Genomic DNA, 22081 nt, shown 5'->3' on the forward strand with positions numbered 1-22081 from the left:
AGCTGCGCAGCTCTCCAAACCTCCGCCTCCACATTTGGAGAGCTGCTGCGTTCATCAAACGCAGAGGTTTGGAGGTCCTGGAAAAGGGGCAGGGCACTCGGGTGGCTCCGGCGGCGCCCGGGCTGAAGGCGCCGCTGCAACCCAGTGCCCGTCGCCAGGGAGACCCATCGCCGCCGTCGCACAGGTGCCTCACGGCTCGAGGGAGCCACGCTGCAGGAGACGCTCGCGAGGCTTCCTTCGGCCGGGAAAGGGCCCCTTGCCTCCGAAGGGGGCCGGTCGGGATCCTCTGAAAGGCCGTTTCCTTCCTCCACCTGCGAGTCCGTCCCTCCCCCTGTAAGCTGAGTCCGTCCCTCCCCCCCGTAAGCTGGCGGCACTGGGCAGCGACAGGTGCGTGCGGCTCAGGATGCAGTGCGGCCGTAGGGGTGGTGTATGTTTTTGCTTGTTCTACACATGCGCGTGCGTGCCCACATGCGCGCGCACATTTTGCGGCTCCCACTTTTTTGTGTGTATGACGGAACCGGTTCCGAGTGGCTCTTTTGCTGTTTCGGGTTGCTGACCCCTGGTATAGAGAAAAGGTTCCATTCAGAGAACTCTAACAGTAATGTTATTAAGGAAGAAAAAGAACACAAAAAAAATTTTTTCAAGCCACTGAAAAAGAACACAATGCTGCATTGACAAAAAGATGGAGTAAATATTCAGTCAATAAATGATGTAATTAAAGAGGAAGCAAGTTAGAAAATACAGAAAGTTCTTTGTCATTTGTCCTTTGGTTACTTGCAGCTTTCATAATGTTTATTATCAAACATTATCAGAGTCTTTAGGACAGTTTGTATATTCCATTTTGCTGTTTTGTTCTGAAAGTCCACTAAGAGGAAGAGACAAAGAAAACAAGTTTCTCTTTTCAGTTACAATGCTGTTGTATCGGTTTCTCTAAGAGAAAAGTATAGTAGCATTATTAAAGAAGTACACATAGTACCTCACTATCAACTGCCAATTCTTCTGGTTGATTTGGAGACTTGCTTACTGTGCTGATTTCATTAGCAGCTGCTGTGGAAGTATTCCCTGCACAATTATCCAGGCTAGATGTCAGCTAAAAAAGAATTAAAATATTAAAATTTCAATGTGAATATTCTAAAAAAACAAACCAAAAGAACAATATTGTCAGCGCTGCGACAATTGAGAAAATACAGCCATTTTACCTTTTGCTTTCCTTGTGCTTTTTTCTGTTATTTGGGATTCTCAGATGTAGAAGGGGGGAAGGGGGGGAATGCTTAAGTGTTTTCTGTTAGCCATAACATTTGCAGCTGGGTGAGAATCAAGGTCAATGTTACATAAAGTTTTGGCTGGTTGAAAAGTTGGGAAGAGAGCCGGCTTTTAGAATAATTAGTGAATGTCATTTATGACAAACTTTCTGGGGTGGGAATTGCATCTTATTACTTTGTATCAGGGGGAGGGAACTTTAGTCTTGGGTTCAACTATGTACCTACGGATACTTTGTTTCCTAAATAAAATGTTCTTTGAGGAATAAATCTTTGCCTTGAAGTTCTTTTAAAAGGTTTCATCTGTCGGAACCATGACCAATATACAGTATTTTAATTCATTCAACTGATACCTCATGTCAGTAAATGTAGGCATCCTGGCTGTGTACTATGTATCAACAGTAGACTGAAGAGACCTTGATTAGTTTCTGGATTTTACACCTAACTCTTTCTTCAATTTATTCAAAGCTGCACAGATTTTTGCAATCAGAACCAAAGCCCCCTCCTCCCCTTTTTAAAAAATACCAAGATTAATCTTCTTGCTAGTGACTCACAAATAATATTGCCTCTGAGATTCTGTCCTTCCCTCCCTTAAATTAGAAATCGAAATGAATTTACTTACTTGAAGATCTGGACAAGCCTTCTGCAGGACCTGAATTTTTTCTTGAATATTTGTAAGTTTCTTTCTTTCTTCTTGAAGATGTTTAAGTTCTCTCTTTTGTTGCTGAAGTTTAGCTTCATAAAATTTCTCCCTAAAAATAACAAATATTGTGTTACTATTTTCGGGGGAGGGGGGAATTACAGAAACAAATAACAAAATAGTAGCCTTGTAACTTAATAGGCAATTTCTCGTGTTTCTCTTATTTAAAATTTATTCATAGGAGTTAATCTACAGTTGGATGTCCAATGTGAAAGCCTGAAATATATTCATTTTAACAATGAAAATTGGTGAACCTCTAAGTTGGATCTTCCTAGAAGACCATGAAGAGATTGGCCAAGTCCTCTTATGTTTTGTAAACTTTCCAGTATGAAGCGAAAGATGAAGATCTCTATACTTTTCCAGTACGAGTCTTTTTTATGTGGGTTTCAATTCGGGTCCTTCTAATGTGTATCTTCCTAAAATGCACTAATGAATCTGCAGCTTAATTTTATAACATTCCTTAATGAAAAAAACCATACCTTGCTTTTTCATTCAGTCCAACACTTTTCTGTGATTTGTTTGCACTGGTTCGAACGTTGTTTGGTTGTTGCTGTCCTTTTTCTTCCTCAGCCAGAAAGAACTGTTCCACGTTACTTTGTCCTGCAGTCTCTGGTTCCATCTCATCATCCTAAAATTAATAGCAATATCTTCAGCAGCAGTTTCCTTAAAATTCCACCTATTCCTATTTTCAATATTTTAGTTCTCAGTCTTCAGCAATACCTGAATTCAAAGGTAAGTCTTGTCTTCCATTGTTTATTAGTGTACATTACACTAATTTAATGATAATGCAATGTAGAAAGGACATGTAAGAAATACTTATGGGAGAAAGTCTGATTATTTAATTGAAGTATGAACTTCAACTACTGAAGATCCATAGAAATGATGAGTTCCAGACCAACCCCAAATGTAATTCAGTGTTAATTTTGATTGCAAACTATTACTGCTCTCCAGAATCATTTTTTACAATTGGGTTATATAACATTCTGAGGATGAGTGGAAGCTACTGTTTGAAGAAAAGAGAGAAAATGACTTTTAGAATAAAAAAAAATATTTGAATAAGGTATGCTGAATGTAACCACCAACAAGTATATGTTAGAAATGACATTTATTAACCACTACATAAAACAGTGGTTATAATTCAGGACTGTTAAAACCTTTACCTCTGATAACAGAATAAACAATGTTTTTTTGACTCAGCTAAGATGTGCAGAACTACCGTATTTTCCGGCGTATAAGACGACTGGGCGTATAAGATGACCCCCTACATTTCCTGTTAAATTATAGGGCTATACTCGCCGTATAAGACTATCCCTCTTCCAACGCACACCAAATAAAAATTAAAAAACATCAGATTTGATTTTAATATGGTAATTTTAATTTAAATGCTTATGACATGCAGGTGCTTAGTAGGAAAACTGTCACTTATAAACATAAGGCTGTTTGTCATCAAACATGTAAACATAAAACAGTGCAAGTGGATTAAACTATAATAATAATAATAATAATAATAATAATAATAATAATAATGAATAATAATGAATAATAATAATAATAATAATAATAATAATAATAAGAAGAAGAAGAAGAAGAAGAAGAAGAAGAAGAAGAAGAAGAAGAAGTAGTTGTTGTTGGAGGGGACCTTGGAGGTCATCTAGTCCAACCCCCTGCTCAGGCAGGAAACCCTATACCATTTCAGACAAATGGCTGTCCAGTCTCTTCTTAAAAACTTCCAGTGTTGGAGCATTCACCACTTCTGGAGGCAGGTTGTTCCACTGGTTAATTGTTCTAACTGTCAGGAAGTTTCTCCTTAGTTCTAGGTTGCTTCTCTCCTTGACTAGTTTCCATCCATTGCTTCTTGTCCTACTTTCAGGTGCTTTGGAGAATAGCTTGGCTCCCTCTGCTTTGTGGCAGCCCCTGAGATATTGGATCACTGCTATCATGTCACCCCTCACCCTTCTCTTCGTTAAACTACACATACCCAATTCCAGCAACCGTTCCCTATTTTCCTAATTCACTTTTTCACTTTTCCTAATTCACTCTAAAGCTTTCCCTGCGCAGAGCCTTAAGTAACACCAGCTGCCTGCAATTAGTGCAGGTTCGCATCCCACCAGGCTCAAGGTTGACTCAGCTTTTCATCCTTCCAAGGTAGGTAAAATGAGGACCCAGATTGTTGGGGGCAATAAGCTGACTTTGTAATAATGCTGCTTGGGGGGGGGGGATGAAAGCCCTAATAAACAGGCATATACACAGAATGAAGGCTATTGCTAAGCACATTGATTTGTGCTTTAAATTGTAAGCCACCCTGAGTCTTCAGAGAAGGGCAGGATATAAATGGGATTTTTTAAAAAAAGACCAAATGGAAGATCCGCTCCAGGTTTTCCAGCCAGCCCGCCCAGTTCCTGAGTCAAATGTGTCCTTGGAGCTAAGCTGCTGCTCTGGCTGCTGCCTTCCCCACCTGCCTTTCAAATTGGGATATACTACAGATGCTCTTCAACTTTAGAAGGAAAGACGCCCAGACCCCAGCCTGTAAAAAATCACAGACTGCAGCTTCTTCTCCAATTGGTCCCGCTTTCCCTGCGCAGACTAAATGGGAGATCCGCTCCAGGTTTTCCAGCCAGCCCTGTCCCTAAATTTTCAGCACCCGGCGTATAAGACGACCCCTGACTTTTGAGAAGATTTTCATGGGTTAAAAAGTAGTCTTATACGCCGGAAAATACGGTATCACATAATTAACCCTTCTAGCAACATACTTCTTCCAATGCACAAACAGAAAACAAAATTCTTAACACACCAATTATCCATATATGTGGAGTTTAGTACATAATAAAGTATTTCACTTTCATGGAGAAAAATAGATATGCATATTTATAGCAATACAAGGCATCTTGAGTTTAGTTTTGATGATGCCAGTCATAATTAGTTAAATTTACACATTAGATTTACTTTTAAAAGGATGAGAAATTTAGGGGGAAAAATTGAAGGTAGCTGCCAAGGAATATCCAAATTACAAACTATCACAATGAACAGAGGGCAAGAATTCCAGATACATGATTATATGTATACCACCTACATATTAGCATACATTCAACAATACATTTGGATATTAAGTTGTCAATTTAAATGCCAATAGAACATATAACAAACACAAATTGAATACTTCAATTTGATAAAACTATCAGTTAAATATGTATTTCTGTCACTAATGAGTTAAAATATTACACTAAAAAGCTATATGTAATTGAACATAAAAATATAACTATAATTTAATTTTTAATAAACCTTTAACATTAGGATTCATTTTCAGTATTTCACCATTTAAAGACTTCTAAAACAGAAGCCATTACTGAACAAACCAGAACAAATAACACTCTTAAAAATTATCCTATTAATCCTGGCATGATTTTTTTTAAAAGGAAAATGTACCTGAACCATAGCCACAAGATTTTGAAGCTGTTTCAGTTTTTGCTTTGCTGCTATAAGTCTGTTAATCTTCTGCTCAAACTCAGCATCTATAGGACCGTCATCAGCTATGCTACTTCTTCGACTGGATAATGAAGTTTTGCTGACTCTATCAGCTTCAGCATCAATATCCTCATCATCATCTTGTGGGACAATCACACCATCATCCTTCCTATTATAGTGACAATCTGAAAGGGACAATAAACTAAATAAAGGAATGCAGACTTACAATATTTAATAAGCTATTTTAAAAGTAATTAGTGCATTGTTAAAATTAGTGTATTGTTAAAATTCTATTTATAATACAAATGTTTACAAAATGACAGATAACAAGTGCCACCTTAGAGCAGGTATATACTCATAAGGAAGCCGTTGTAGTCCCTTTATTGTCTCCTCTGAAATTTCCCTAGCTTTGTAATATCTTCTTCAACGTATAGCAACCAGAACTATGGACAATATTCCGGGTATGGTCCAACCATTGTTTTTTTTAATAAAGGCATTATATTAGCATTTCTATTTTCCAATAAAATTTCTTATTATCCTAATATGCAGTTGACCTTTACAGCACAGGCACACTACATCAATACCTATGTTGAGCTGCTCACCTTTACTCCATGGTCATTCACTGCTAACACTGGTCTCATTTGTTTCAACAAAGTTACAACTTTAACACTAATATGCATCATCTTACCATATAACACTTGAATGACTGCTAAAAAACTAGAATGTTACTGATTAATTAATGTTTCAGTAAGAGTTCACGTAATAGCCAATAAGATATTGAAGCATACCTAAAGTTGAAGGCATATTTGGCATCCTTATATTAGCAGATTGATTGTTTATTTCACAGGATGTATTGAGATGTCTTCCATTTCGGTTATTACTTCCACACTGCAAATTGCTATTATAGTTAATTTCACCCCAGTTACTGATTCCTTGGGGATTCCTAAAAAAAAATCCAGTACATTAAATATTAGATCAGTATCTTCAATTTTTCACAAGTTATATACTACGACAAAATAACAATTTCCTACACATATATACTAAAATATTTATTTTATCAAAAATATCCCTTTTCCCCTACTATAAACTATTCTAATGGACCTTATCAGAACAACCACCAATCTTACACAAAGCACACTTGCCAAGAAGTTGTGTGCCAATGTCAAGTTTAAAGAATACTTATTTTCATACTGACATGTTATACAAATAACCTTCAAATTCTCATGTTTGTTTCATGCTTTTAACTTAAGTAAACAAAGTCTTGAAATGCAACCATATAATTGTTCCTTTAGGAGAGACATTAGTTGAATTCAGATAGAGGTGAGCTTAGGTAGTTATTCAAATAAAAAAAAATTGATCAGCTTGATCAGCTTTAAGTTTGCCTAAGCCTAAAGATCTAGCCTCAATAACTAAACCAGCAAATGCAAGAAAATAAATATTCTAATCTTGAAATCCTCAAATAACTAAACCCAAACTCAGTTTTGTCTTGTTTCTTGTTAGCTGCCCACATGACCAGTACATACTTCCCTTCAATGAGAAATTCACATAAAACCTTGAAGCTCTAAAAAGTCATCTTCAAATAGGGTATCAACAGTAAACAAAATTCAATTAGGCCTGAAATAAGTACAAACATACAAATGAAAGATGTGAATCAGTTTTAGTCAAGCAGTAGATTAGGTGCTAAGTTACAATTAGTATCAATGTACACTATTAGCATAACAAGTAAAATAAAAAAAATATTGTGAGCAAAGTCCTGAGTTCTCAAGCTCTGAAAAAAAAGTAGCAACACAATCAAGAAAGCTTACAATTGCCCCAGTGGAGCAGATTATCATACTGTCTGTGCATTTTGCACACAAAGAAAGGGTAAACTAGATTATGTACATATTGCACATTCAAGACTGGACAATAACAAATGCTATTAGCACAATTATATTTTGATTACACATTACTTATTAACTTATGTGAAAGTAACCAACCTAATATTTGTAACAGGTTGTGGATTCTCATGTTCAGATTCACAGTCTGACTCTCCAGTCTCTTCTTCCTCCTTAGTATTTTCATTTACAGCATCTGTCATCATATCAGAAGTTTGTTCATAATAGTGGACCAGTTCACGCAATTCATTCAATCTCTTGCGAACTTCATTCAGCTTCCTAGAATAAAAAAAAATCAACACAATTTATTTGTAGATATCAAATGGTAGGGGTGAGCTCTTTAATAATTTGGTTTACTTTTTTTACATAAATGGTTTTGGCTAATGTATGCACCATTATTAAATAATTTTATAAATTATCTTAGAAAGCAGATTATTAGACAAAAGCCAGAACTTCTTTATATTTTGTTTTATTAGTAAATTTTATGATAAAGTACTAGAAAAACCTTTGCGCCAAACCTTTGTGTAATTCCTTTGAAATCTTGAATACTTAAAATACTTAGTGTTCAATTTATTTCATGCTGTATTGTGAAATAAGAAAAGATATTGCACACTTTCTGAGTTGCGCAATATGGCAACATTTAATTGAAGGGACATGGAGTGTACCCACTCTGCCTGCGTTTACAGAGTGCATAAAAATAGAAATAAAGAAGTCCCTTGGCTAAAGAGACCTAATGCATTGTGAATAACATTAAGTTATCTGTTGCAACCCACAGCTTCTGGAACATCATCCTCTACAGAGATACAGAATGTGTTCGCTCTCCTGGGGTTCCAGAAAGCCTTTAGAACCTGAGCATGGGATTAATGCAGTTGTTTTATATTGTGGGGTCCCTGCTATATTTTTCTATTGTTTACTGTTTACAGAGCTGTTTACATGGTTTAAACTGTTTAATTATTTTTACTACTGTTCCTGAGTTTGTAAACTGTCCAGTTTAATAAATTTAATCAAATTAATAAGTATACTATTATTTCTCAATCTCCACATCCCTAGAATCATCTATAAAGATTATCTTGGAACTAAGACGTAATTGTTATAACTCAGCCTTTTAATCACACTACCATCTGTAATAACATTTTTATAACTTTGTATTTTATTGATTTTCATTAACAGTCCAAGTCATATATTAGAATTAAAATTCTGAAAAGGGTATATTGCACTGCTAAATAGCGTCATGAATTTTATTTATGTATGTATCTATTTCAAAAATCCAAACATGTTAGCATTAAGCATGGAAACCTACCTTTTCTCCACAATCACTATTTATATAAACTGAAATCCCTTGTAGCATAGTGTTATTACAACCACAAAAAATAGCTACTTGGGGTTTATATCATGCAAGTCTCATCACCAACTGCTTTTTTTAAAAACCAATAAACTACAGTACTTAATAAGCCAACATAATGTAATAATGGATTACTGAAGCTTTTCTGTTGGATTTAAGTTGTCTTCTTCACTGTCATTCTGTGAGGTCACAGAATCCGGATGATATGCAGCTGAGGATGCTAAGCTGTTTGGTTCTTCATTGGCAGCTATCGTAGGCTCTACAGGTGCAGAAGCAATTGAAGCTGTGCTCCTTTGATCAATAGTCCTCTGAGGAGATCCTGCAGCTGGCAGAACTGCAAAGTTAAAAATGGTTGTTTAATCCTGGTTTACAAAAAAATGCACCTGTTGAATATCTGAAGCAATAACTTTCTGATCAAAGATTAAGGCACATACTAAATTTAACAAGTGTTTAACTCCTGTTAAATACATAGTCTTTCTAAAGCAGTAACCTGCAATCATTGGTGGAATGCACTCCCTCCCTCCTGGGAATCTGGACTCTATTCCACCACAAATCACTTATCTTAAAATCAGCATTTACTGACCCCTTTCTCAGGCATATTCTCATAGCTTTCTTTAAAGGGTCATGTGGAGAGGCTGGAACTTGGAAATATGTAAAATAAAGAAGCCTACATATTTATTTTCATAATTCTTGAGGACAGGAATCTCATCCAACATTTATATAGCAGTTGTAATTTATCCCTTCACTTCTTGTTTATGATATGAGAGGAAAAATAACTTAAGAATTTCTGAGAAAACAGTATTTATAGAAAAGGGTACCTTAAACACTTGACACCCAAATATTAGAAAACCTATCTAAAAATACAACAGAATTGACATGATTTCCATTTTCAATTATTAAGTCACAGTATCCCAAAAAGTAAAACTCTAATTTAACTTCAGGAAGCCATCTACTTACATGATGATGAGTTGTTAAGATGCTGGTCACGAAGTGTATGCAGTGCTCCCAACAGTTTATCCATCTTTTGCTTTTTATCCTGCAATGCTACCATCTTACTAAAAAGTTGCGCCTTTTTATCAGAAAGTTGCTCAGACATAGAAGAATTCCTGCTCTGGGAAACTTCTCTGGCAAGAGAGAGACTCTCTGCTTGCCTTCTGTTATCAGGCACAGGTTGAATCTAATATCAAGCATATATATTTTATTTTAAGCACTGGAATGTTTAGCAGTAAAATATTTTAAAGTACAGTTAATATGCACACTCCCCTGAGAATAGGCCTCAATTTAGTATAATTTACTTTTGAACAAATATATACAAAGTTGTATAGCAATATCTTAGTATTTTCAAAAATTGTTTACATTAGTTCTTTCTAAGTGTGGATTAAAGGTAAAGGTAAAGGTTCCCCCGCACATGCATACTAGTCGTTTCCAACAGTAGGGGCTGGTGCTCATCTCCATTTCAAAGCCGAAGAGCCAGCGTTTGTCCGAGGACATCTCCGTGGTCATGTGGCCAGCATGACTAGACGCCAAAGGCGCACGGAACGCTATTATCTTCCCACCGTAGTGGTCCCTATTTTTCTACTTGCATTTTTACTTGCTTTCGAACTGCTAGGTTGGCAGAAGCTGGGATGAGTAACAGGTGCTCACTCTGTTACGCGGCACTCGGGATTCGACCCGCCAAACTGCCGACCTTCTGATCGACAAGCTCAGCGTCCTAACCCACTGAGCCACCGCGTCCCTAAGTGTGGATTAGCACAGGGCTTTTCAACCTTTTCACCCATTGTACCCCTTTTAGGATATGGCAACATCCGAGTACCAGCAGTCGCCCAGCAAGGTGTCAAAAACCTGACCCCCAAAAAAGGAAAAAAATAATAAAGTACAGGTAGTCCTCGACTTACAATTCGCTTAGTGACTGTTCGAAGTTATGACGGCACTGAAAAGTGACTTATGACCATTTTTCACACTGTTGCAGCATCCCCAGGGTCATGTGATTTACATTTGAATGCTTGGCAACTGATTCCTACTTATGACGGTCAGTGTCATGTGATTACCTTTTGCAACTTTTTGACAAGGGAAGTCAATGGCTGGGGGGGGAGCTCATCACTCAGGTTGCAGGGTGCCTGTGAGGGGCGAACCCATGGGTCTCTGATGGAGGGGGGTGGGACTGGGGTGGGTGCCCTCCCTCTCTCCCATTTTCCCTTCCTTCCTTTCCTTTCTTTCTTCCCTCCTTCTTTGTCCCTCCCTCCTTCCCTCCCTCCCTCCCTCCCTCAGTTTGCAGGGTGCTTGTGGGGGGGGAAATCCGTGGGTCTCTGGTGGGTGGTGGGTGGGACTGGGGTGGGTTCACTCCTTCCCTCCCTCTCTCCCATTGTCCCTTCCTTCCTTTCTTCCCTCCCTCTTTGTCCCTTCCTTTTGCAAGCAGGAAATCTTGCACAGAAATTGCAGCCAGGGATTTCTCTCTCTCTCTCTCTCTCTCTCTCTCTCTCTCTCACACACACACACACACACACACAGAGAGAGAGTTCTCTCTTTTCCCCTTTGCAAAACGGGCTTCAGTTGAGCTCTGCTCTAACTTCAGGCACTGTTCCTTGGGATTCCTCTCTCCCCACCCCAAAAAGCACAGGAATCTTGCACAGGAATTGCAGCCGAGGATCTCTCTCTCTCTCTCTCTCTCTCTCTCTCTCTCTCTCTCTCTCTCTCTCTCTCTCTCTCTCTCTCTCTCTCTCACACACACACACACACACACACACCCACCCCTTCCCTGGCTTGCCCCACATCTGGGATTTCCTCATTTCTTCCTCCCTCCCTTTCCTTCTTTCCTTCCCTCTTTGTCCCTTCTTTTCCCCCGCTGGTAGCTCTCTGTAGACTGGAGCCTGTCAGCAGAGGTCGGGGCCAGGGGCCGACCGTACCAAGTCTCCAGCTGATTGACTGCCCTGGAATGCAGCCTCCCGGGCGCACAGCATCGCAGAGCTCCCAGCACGTCGGCGCAACACTGTGCGCCAAGGCTGCATCCAGGGCAGCCGATCAGCTGGAGAATTGGTACGGCCGGTCCCGACCTCCGCCAACAGGCTCCAGTGTTTTGAAAACACTGCATTTTTAGTTTTATTATTATTATTATTATTATTATTATTATTAATAATAATAATAATAATAAACCTTTATTGTCAAAGTACAACATGTGTACATTGAGATTAGCTGAGCCTCCCCCCCGTGCTCTCTCCCCCCAACACACAGTGACAACAAACCCTCCATCCCACCACACTATGTGAACCAACTACACCACACACCGGCCTCCCAAGTCAATTCTGCATAAGATTATGTCCCATTTAAAAGCCTAACAGCCCACGGATAAAAGCTATTTTTCAGCCTGTTGGTACGGCTGGCTATATTCCTATATCTCCTACCGGATAGTAGGAGAGTAAAGAGATACCGTCCAGGGTGTGAGTCATCCCTGAGAATCTTCCTCACTCTTCCAAGGCAACAAGCCCTGGCGATGTCATCCAGTGGTGTCAGGGAACAGCCCACAATGTCTTGTGCTGTGCTCACTACCCTCTGTAATACTTTCCTGATCGCGGCTGTCAGACCAGCATACCAAACCACAATACCATACGAGAGGACGCTCTCTATAGTAGACAGGTAAAAGAGGGTCATTAGCTGTTGTTCTACCCTGTTCTGTTATTTATTATTATTTCTAGGTGCTTGTTGGTTACTCCAATGGCCAAAAATAATTTGACCAATTTTGCAGGCAATACCATCCCGACTCGAAGGAAGTCCCGAAGCAGCCCAACCACTCCACCCCACTGAAACAGCAAGGAGGCGTCACTGCTCCCTCCCCTCCCCCGCAGATGCAGGTTCATCTGTTGCGTTTTTGGCATGGACTGCTACAGATTTCAAGCAAACCTTCCCAGCCCTGTGTGGAAAGAGCGAGACCCAACAGGAAATTCTGAAGGCAAAGCGGGAGCTCACTCCCCACCCCTCGGAGCGCTTTCCTCTTCCCTCGTATTTATTTCGGGAAATTAAGCTGCATCCCGGGGGAAGAAAGGCACTGAAGGCAGCCACAGGGCATTCGGCGGGCGCCAAAGCCAAACTGGGAACAGTTCTCCTTCTTGTCCGTCCTCTCCCATTAGTTCTTCCCCCCCCAGCTACTTACAATAAACGGCAGGGAGCACGTGGTGAAAAGGGCAGTCCTGAGCGCTAGCAGGACCAACTGGCCCAGTTCCTTGTGTGCCCAGAGGGAGTCTGGAAGGCGCAGTTGCGCCCTGTGGGTCAATCAGGTGGGTCCTGCACAGGAGCTGCTGGCATGCCATCCGATGGCCGGACAGTACTGCACATTGCTGCCGAAGCCCAGGGACGGCAGGGCACAGAAGAGTGCGCAGAGGACGGCCGCCGTGCTGGTGAGCAGCATGGGGATTTCTCCCCACACACAAACTCTTTCCCTGGCTTGCCCCGCATCCGCAAAGTTGGTCAAATTATTTTTGGCCACTGAAGGCAGAGTAACCAACAAGCACCTAGAAATAAAAAAATAAATGCTTCTCTAGTAGTAAAAATGCAGCGTTTTCAACAAAACACTGGAGCCTGTCGGCGGAGGTTGGGGCTGGCCGTAAGGGGCCGTGAGGGGTATTGCAAGCTCATGGGGGGGGGGAAGAGGAAAAAAAGATGGAACAGGCTGCAACAGAGAGGGGGGGGGAAAGAAGGAGGGGGCCTACTTGCCGAGGGAGTGGATGGCTCTGTCCCCTTGCTTCTGAAGTAAGAAGAGAGGGGGAAAGACGACACGGATCCTGCACGAAAAGAGTTCAATCCGGTTGCTGCACAATGAGTCCCTGGGGAGGGCTCTGCGCCTACACTCTGCGCCTGCACTCTTTGCACGTCCTCAGTAGGGTTCCTGCAGGGCAGGCCACCGCCAAGCAGCTTGTTTTCCAGCAGCAAGTGCTGGGAAGGAGCGGAGGGGGGGAAGCGGAGGGGGGAGGCAGGGGGAGGAAGGCAACACCACGTACCACTAGCCACGTGCTCATGTACCACCAGTGGTACGCGTACCACCAGTTGAAAAGCCCTGGATTAGCAGAAATCCCCAAAAATATGAAATACTGGCAAGTTATTTTTATCAGATAGAAGGGAAATCTGGGTATCATTTTTTTCCATCACAATTGCAATCATTTCTCCATCACTGCAAATACATGCTTTAATCAATTGTAGTCAACTGGATTTTTAAAATTCCAGCTAAAATCAGGCAAAAATCCCCTTCCATGTTGGGGTACAGCTAGGCAAAGTATATCTCATTTTGTATAACTGAAATATACCTTTATCTTTCAACCTCTAATATATTTTTATCTTCCAACTTTTTATTTTGCCCCCAAATTTAGAGCTTCAATGTTATGAAAAATACAAGTATTTCTGGTTTTGCCAGAAAAAATTGGAAATATCCTTCTGTTGTTAAGATAAGTCTTTAATCAGAATCAGCATAGTCTGAAACAAAAATATAGCTATTTCTGAAGATCTATATACTACAAAAACTATATACTAGAAAATTCTGAATTTTGATCAGGTGACCATGGCGATACTGCAAAGGATGTAAGTGGGAGAACAGTTATGTCACTTTTTTCAATGGTGCTATAACTTCAAACTGTCATTAAACAAATTGTTGTAAATTGAGGACTGCCTGGAGAGGGATGGAAATGGAAGCTGCCTACAAAAACCAATGGAGAAAATATTTAACTGAGTTGAGACTAAATACAGCATGTCTATTGTACAAGGAAGGGGGGGAAATGGAACAATGAAACTTGAGCATTATCAATGGACACAGAATGCTGACTAAATGAGGGAGGAAAGCTAAAAACATATGAAACCTCTAACGAAAGTTTCCCAATACATTTTATTGTGAGGCTAAATGTGTCAAGTCATATACTGCTGACCTTGATCAGCAAATTAGTCTTAAGATCATTTGTACACTCAAAAATTTACCTGAGAATCATGAAGCTGGTTATGAAAACGCTGAATTAAATCATTTAATTCTTCATTCAGCTCGGATGTTAGACTCACTCCAGAAATGCTACCTGTTGTTTCTGTTACAACTAAAAGAGGAAAAAGAGTATACTGTAGTCCTACCCACATATCAAAGTACAAGTTAATTAAAAATTAAGAAACAGAAATTAAATCATCAATAATATTTATAAATATTATTTTCCATTGCAAATATGAAAAGCCTTGAGCTGTTAATTACACACATATTTCTGGTATTAAAAGTAACCTAAGTTATAATATATAATGTAGTATAATATATTCATTATCTTTTTTTAAGTACTTCTGCCTTTTCATCTCATGCATACTTAACTAAACATTTGTCATTTTAATATGCAGATACATCCAGCAATGAACTGAAAGTCAAACTGAATGCAGCATAAACATGTTTCATTAAAAAAAAGCTTGTGGTGTATTTCCCATCCATGCTGTTAAAAATTAATCTAAACTAATTTAAATTCCTGATGAACAAATTTTTCAAGTGTCTCATTAATGTGGCCCATAAAATGTTTGTTGTTTAGAAGTTATTTTTTTATAAAGTTCCATACCAGAATCATCCATGACAGCAATAGCTTGTTCTGCTTTATGATGAAGAGCAAGCAAGGCAGCTTGCCTCCCTTTTAGAGCCTTTAATTGTTCCTGCTGTTGTAGCATCCTTTTCAGTAAGTCATGTTGCTTCTTTAGGTTTGCAAGTTCTTCTGTAGCCTCTTGCTGAGGATCTCTAGCCTGGAAAAATAACTATCATTTTTACTGGACAGAAATAATTTCATTACTTTTAGCAATTAAAATTTTCTATGAGAAAGGATATAAATCTTAATCTAAAAATATTTAAAATTTTATGTGTTACATTAAGCACAATATTGTACTTAAAAGGACTTGTCATTTTTTTTAGTAATAATGAAGAATATTGGCACTGTCTATTAAGTAAATAAAATTTTATGCTTAGTAGAGTAACTCCATTAAATGTGTGCAACTATCACACTGATAATTTTTTTTCTAAAGGTTTGGTTGAGAATGGGTTGAGAATAATTTAAAGGACAATATTTCAGAGCCAATCAATAACAGAAGGGAAATCAACAGAACATCTGATACTTTATTATTTCAATGTGAGGGAATGAAATCTATATCTTCCGCTAAAATTTAAGCTATTCAGAATAGATTACGTTACAAAAAATATGATTATGTAACACTATCTTAAGAGTAAAATCTGAAAAAAATCCTAACAGAAATAAGGAACAAAACACAATTCAGTTCAAATACTTTCCTGAAATTATCCAAAGCAAAACAAAGTACAACTCTTCATTTTTAATATCTAATGTCTAATTTAAAGTTTGAGAGGAGCGTTTAAGATGGAAAAAGGAAAGAGAAGATATTTTTTTTAAAAAAGCTAAGTATAGGAATAATCTGACTAAAATAGAAATGGATACAAATCATAAAGCAAATAACTTCTCAAACTTTTAATAGCTGTACAGGTAGCTCTCAATTTACGACAGTTCATTTTGAGACCATTTCAAGTTGCAACAGCACTGGAAAAAGCAACTTGATCATTTTTCACACTTATGACCATTGTAGTAGCCCCATGGTCATAGGATCACCTTTTACGATCTTTTGACAAAATCAATGAGTAAGCCAGAGTCAATTAACAACCATGTTACTATCTTAACTGCAGTTATTCATTTAACAACTGTGCCAAGAAAGGTCGTAAAATGGGGCAAAATTCACTTAAAAATTGTCTTGCTTAGTGACAGAGGTTTTAATTGTGATCATAAGTCGAGGACTACCTGTACAGACATATAGAAGCAAAGAAACCATATTGATAAAAATAGTTCCCACATTTCTGCCTACAGAAGTACCCAATTCACAAAGTGGGAATCTCTGCTAGAATTTATTCAATTTTGAAAAATCCAAATCACATTAAAAATGCCTTTTTAGAAAACAATAGGTAGCTTTTAAAGTAAGTAAAGAAATAAAGTTATTAAATAAATAACTTGGAATTTTGAGAGAAAAGTCCAAGAGATACTGTAGTCAATTATGCCAATGCAATCAATTAACATGAAAGATTAGTTGCATCATAGAAAAGCTTCCAAATGGAAGTCCTCAACTTTTTGGAGGGAAAAAAGGTAAGAATAATACCTTCTACAAATAGAGAATATTTTCCTGGAATAAATAATAATTGGGAAACAATATAAAACTTGTTAATTCAAGTATCAATTCTAACAGACATTACCCAAAAGAATTAAGAAATCATTGAAACAAAAGAAATACTGATCGGATTTTAAAGAAAAAAAAGGAAGCCTTAAACGATTAAGACCTTTTACTAAAAGATTCCCAAGGCAATATTTAATAGTACCTTTGAGAGCAATCCAGGTTCTTGGCTATTAATCCTACTAGACCAGATTTCCCTGCCATTCATAGCAGTTGTGTCACTTTTCCCTTTTGGAGCTGCTGTAACATCCATGTCTGAAACCTGTCCTTGAGTAGCTGAATTCCCTAGTTTGTCCTCAATGCAGGGCCGAGTTTTCAGACTAAAAGATACCTCCTTTATCAAATAATTTAGTAAGTCAGACTGTGAGCATATATTTCGGTGAAGCATAATTTTTCTATTGATTTGTTAACACAATATGTCTGTACTTTAATTGAATGCAGTTTTATTTGTCTCAATGTATGAATCACTAGGATTCATACAGGAATTTCACTCTCCTTTAGATAGTTCTTTCCATTAAATATTTCAAAAAGTAAGAAAGAAAACAGTTCAGAAGTACAGAGGAAATTATTCTAACCAGGAAAAAACACTGTTGCCTGATGGATGGTATATACACATTTCTATGGATTGTGATCAGTATAAACTCAGTAATTATCTGAAATCTGAATCTGAAATCCAGAATGTAATATTAAGCCTTCAACGTATATTATTAATGATCAAACATTCTCAAATTCAGAATTCAATTAGAGGCAACCCATATCAACACACAACAACTATTATGCATTAAAAGGGGTTGCTCCAAATTCATCATTTTGTTAAGTTCAGAATGGCCCTAAAATATTTCCTGCGACCCTTGTTTTGCTTTGAGTTTGAAATGTGTTATACACTACTGCAACGTCACATGCATAAGTAAGGTTCTCATATGTGCTGTAGAGGATTATCTTTCACGGAAAAGAATGGTAGATTAGTGGTTTGTTAAACTCGTCAAGTGTCTACAACTTTTTAAAACATTAATACCAGTCACTTTTTAAACTTTCAAGATTATTACATACTTAGCTATGTTCCCTCAGTAATATTTCCATTTTTTTTAAATAAACCTTTTGGTAAGTTTTTCAAAGGAATATGCTAATGCAAGCCAGTTATCATCACTTGTTAGGAAGAACTGTTGCTTCTAAGTAAATAGCAAACTTGTTACACCCATCCGTGACCTAATTGAACACTTTTCTACTAGCCCAGTTCAACTCAGAATTTTTCTGACACAGGACTGGCTGCAATCAACTATCAAGTACAGATAAAATAATTTCCTAATATCCCACAGAACCAATTACAAACCTTATCAGCATATTACTGTTGGAAAAGGTGAAGAAAGTAATAAAATTCTGTAATAATGTTTTGTTACAGGTTTTATAATACTTAGCATTAATAAATAATGAAAAGTAGATGTTCTTAAAATAAAATAAATTCTAGACTTAAATTATCTCAAAAATCATCATTTGTAGAACCTTAATTACTAAAAAGTAGCTTACCGTTGTATCTGAAACTTCAGACTGCACATCTAAGTTTAGTGATGTGCTCTCAGCTACAGAACCAGATCCCACAGCTGAATCTATAGTCCGACCATCCTCCTCATTTTCTCTATCCTGAAATATTTTTGTGGTATAAATAAACAAACTAATAAATGAAATAATGAAATGAATGCTATGGAGATAGTGCAATATAGAAAACCTATCCCCCATTTGATTTTATGAATTTTCTCAGTGAATTTTAATTTCTTTCAAACTTACTAGCAGTTTCTGCAAAAATTTGAGATAAGATTTCTCTTGTTCTTTCAGATGATCTATAAGATGTGATAAGCGTTCAACATTAGCAGATCTCTTATTTTTCTCAACGAGGTCTTCTTTCATGGAACTAGCTTTTGTAATGTAGTCACGAATCTGAACTAATCTGCTCACAATCTGAAAAAGTCACAAAAGTAATAATCAATTGGGTTAGCTTGATGTACTGGATCTAAAGCACTATCATAAAACAAATATAATTCAAGACCTACAGCCTATTAATATGGGACAAACTATCATTTCAAAATACAAAGCTGATTGACAAGGCAGTGGAAGCCTTTGTATGGATTTATGGTTACTTATAAATTATACATATGGAGTGCACATAAGTAAATGTTTGCAGTTCTTAAGCAGGAGTTGAGAATCCTCAAGGGAATTATGAACCACTTACAAGATGATTGCATGTTTTAAAATGTTCTGCAGAAATGGTTGCTCACGTTAAGATTTCTGAGCAATATTATTTACAAACTGATTTTATACCATCCTTCTATGTTCTTATAAAACATTCTAAAATATGGTTTTCTCCAAGTATGTGGTTTTGCAAAATGCTGAAATCTTTTAAAATTAATCACTATATCAAAAATGTCTACAAAGTGTTCTAATTTGCATTAAAATATAAGGTATTTCATGCATTGGGCCTTTCAGCATTGTAATGGAATTCATTTTTGGAATATCTCCTGGAGTCACTGCATTGGTAAAGCTCCATACTTTTATTTTAAATCTCTCAGCATTTAATATGGAAAGGTTTGATATAAGAAAAAGTCTACCAACCAGCTGATAATGATAATAAAAATAAGGCTAAATTATGAAAGTACAATAATAAAATATACATAGGTTTTGATTTCACAAGTTTTTGAAATTCTAAAAAAAGTCTTGGTATGAGAGTATAAGTCAAGAAAACTAAAATGATACCTAGAAGCAAGTCATGCCAAAAGTTCCATCTTTGTTTTATTTGATACAAAAATTAACATTAAAATTAAGTAATATGTTTATTTCTTGCCCAACCTAAACCATTCATTTTATTCTATATGTGAGGGGGGAATATTACACAAACTCTTTTATCATTATAGGGGGCAGTGATATTGTGAAGTTTGAGAACTGCAGGAATAATGAATTAACTAGCCATGAGTGCTTATTACAAGGGTTATATAAGCTTTTTAATGCATTTTTAAAGCACCATTAGATAATCACCTGTAGTAATGCATAACAAAAATATATTTACTATTGTTAGTGCTATGAAGTAAAAACAGTACCTGGCTACTATCCACGGCAGGTTCACCTCTACCATCTTCTTCAATTGAAACTGGACAATTCTGCAACAAATCTTTATTCAAAGCAGCTGTAAATAAGTCCTTATATTTTGAAGATGCACCAGTTTCTTGCATTTGAGAACTCACTGCAGGATCTCTTCCCTTGTTAGTATTAATCTGTAGTGATAGGAAGTTGAATGGTTTTCTGTTTTCATTAAGCTGGCGTTTGTTGTTAGCAGCTGTTGCTCTGCCCTGAGAATCACTTCCAATACTTCTCTATGTAAGAGTGAAACATCAACAAATTATTCATGTTTCCAATAATCATGTACTACTTGTATGTAATCATACGGATATTACTGGATCACACTCTGAATAAGCAAATATTATTGTCTACATCATGTGAACTTCGAAATCTATACAGTATGTAACACTGATACTATATATTACAACAATTCATTTTAAAATGTAGCATGCACCCATCCTTTGTTTCTACCATCTCTTTGTTTCTATCATCACTCTAATTTTTATTTCTCTTCCACTATCTTAAATATCAAAAGAAAGGGTGACAGAAGGCAGAACTGAGAGGCATGGTAGCAAGGTAGAAACAAAACTCCTAGCAAGAATTTAGTCTGGGAAAAATACAAAATAAGACAGTTTAGAATACATATTGATATTACACAGTACTCGAATAGTTGTATCAAGCAGAAACACCAACAGGGATTTTTTTATTTGAAGAAGTAGGAAAGTTATGGTTATAGTGACAATAACTTAAATCTGAAAAATGTATATTATTGTTGCTCAGAGCTACCAAAACATTAGGCACAGACTCTGTAGCTATTCTTCCCAAAGCATTCACAGACGGAAACAAAACACCAAAAAGCATAGCTTATTCTGGCAGTTGCTAGCTTTTAAATTTCTTTCTTTGATCCTTCAACAACAAAAAATCTTAATGAAACAAAATAATCATACATTATATCCAAGATTAAACCTTCAGAAGCTGAAGTGGGTATGATTCGAGAATAACTTTAAAGATAACGAAGTCAGGTTTCATCTTGAATGATCCCAAACAAACTAAGAGGACTGTACCTGTTTATTTTTTGAACAGAAGACTACCAGACATGTAGACTAAAATGACAACTCAAAACCTGGAAAACTATAATAATGTCAAGCTATTTATTTCCACATTGTTCCAAGAAAATTTTATAACAAGTTTACTGACATACAGGAAATATATTATCCTTAACTTAGTTTCAATTTTATTTTAACAGCCTTACATTTTGAAACAAGAAAAAAGCTTTTCTTTTTTTCTCAAAGGAAAAAAAATAGTTGGATATGCTGCACTCTAAGCGGAATGATGAATAAATCAAATCACTTGAAGCCAATTCATATTTTCTTTATCACAGTATGAGCAGCTGTATGAAAGCCAGCAATACCAGGAAAAAAGTTTAATGTGACTCCTGACGAAATTCCTTCTCTTCCATTTCCTCATTGAAATAATGATGACAAATGCAGACAATTTGTCCTCTTACAAATGGCACAACTGCAATTGTGCGTAATCAACATAGCTTGCAATGTAAAAATAGGTGACACACATGTCTTGAAGTGAATCATCTCAGGTTTGCATGGGCATACTATACTTTCTTCAGCACAGAATTCTATTTACAACTTTTCTCAACTCACCTAAACATTAAACTATACTGTGCACTTAATGATTATTTACTCCATTTTTTTCTTACATATTCAATTAATTATGTATACATTTTGTTTAGTAAAAACAGAGCACAAACCTGGTCTAAGTCACTGAAATTTATTCTTTGTTTAAGCTTTTCCAGTTCCATCTGTTCCGGGACAGACATTTGGGTTATATATCTAGTACGAGGGAAAGTATGAGGAGTCTTTGACTTCCTTCGTCCAACTCCTGGGGTAGATTCTGGAGAAATATCATTGGTAAATCTTGTTTCACTTTCAGCAGAAACTTTTTTTTGGTTTTTTTCTGAAGATCTATTTGGCCTCTTTGGCTGACTTCCCCAACTCTAAAATAAAAAAAGCACAGCACAAAATCACAAGGAAAAGGTTTAAAATTATTTAAATATACTGATGTTTAAAATGACAAAGGGAAAAAAATCCTACCAGAAGCATTTTAATTA

At 37.1% G+C, this 22081-nt stretch overlaps 1 protein-coding gene across 11 annotated transcripts in view; it reads right to left on the reverse strand.

Moving 5' to 3' along the window:
• Window positions 1-22081, reverse strand: part of PCM1 (pericentriolar material 1) — a 67568-nt gene that overhangs the window by 40396 nt on the left and 5091 nt on the right. For 6 of the 11 annotated variants that reach the window (XM_083367408.1, XM_083367409.1, XM_083367402.1 and 3 more), the window contains 15 exons: window positions 21722-21967; window positions 19938-20210; window positions 18634-18804; window positions 18376-18489; window positions 16997-17185; window positions 15195-15372; window positions 14590-14699; window positions 9595-9814; window positions 8773-8971; window positions 7398-7574; window positions 6210-6364; window positions 5383-5606; window positions 2439-2587; window positions 1882-2011; window positions 977-1090 (listed from right to left, as the gene is read on the reverse strand). In XM_083367408.1, coding sequence (XP_083223534.1) covers window positions 977-1090; window positions 1882-2011; window positions 2439-2587; window positions 5383-5606; window positions 6210-6364; window positions 7398-7574; window positions 8773-8971; window positions 9595-9814; window positions 14590-14699; window positions 15195-15372; window positions 16997-17185; window positions 18376-18489; window positions 18634-18804; window positions 19938-20210; window positions 21722-21967 — 2649 coding nt within the window. The remainder of the gene's footprint in view (window positions 1-976; window positions 1091-1881; window positions 2012-2438; window positions 2588-5382; window positions 5607-6209; window positions 6365-7397; window positions 7575-8772; window positions 8972-9594; window positions 9815-14589; window positions 14700-15194; window positions 15373-16996; window positions 17186-18375; window positions 18490-18633; window positions 18805-19937; window positions 20211-21721; window positions 21968-22081) is intronic. The other 5 variants (XM_083367403.1, XM_083367411.1, XM_083367404.1 and 2 more) reach the window with 3 other exon arrangements.

Source organism: Vipera ursinii (assembly GCF_947247035.1).
Source record: "Vipera ursinii genome assembly, chromosome: 7".
Taxonomy (NCBI): domain Eukaryota; kingdom Metazoa; phylum Chordata; class Lepidosauria; order Squamata; family Viperidae; genus Vipera; species Vipera ursinii.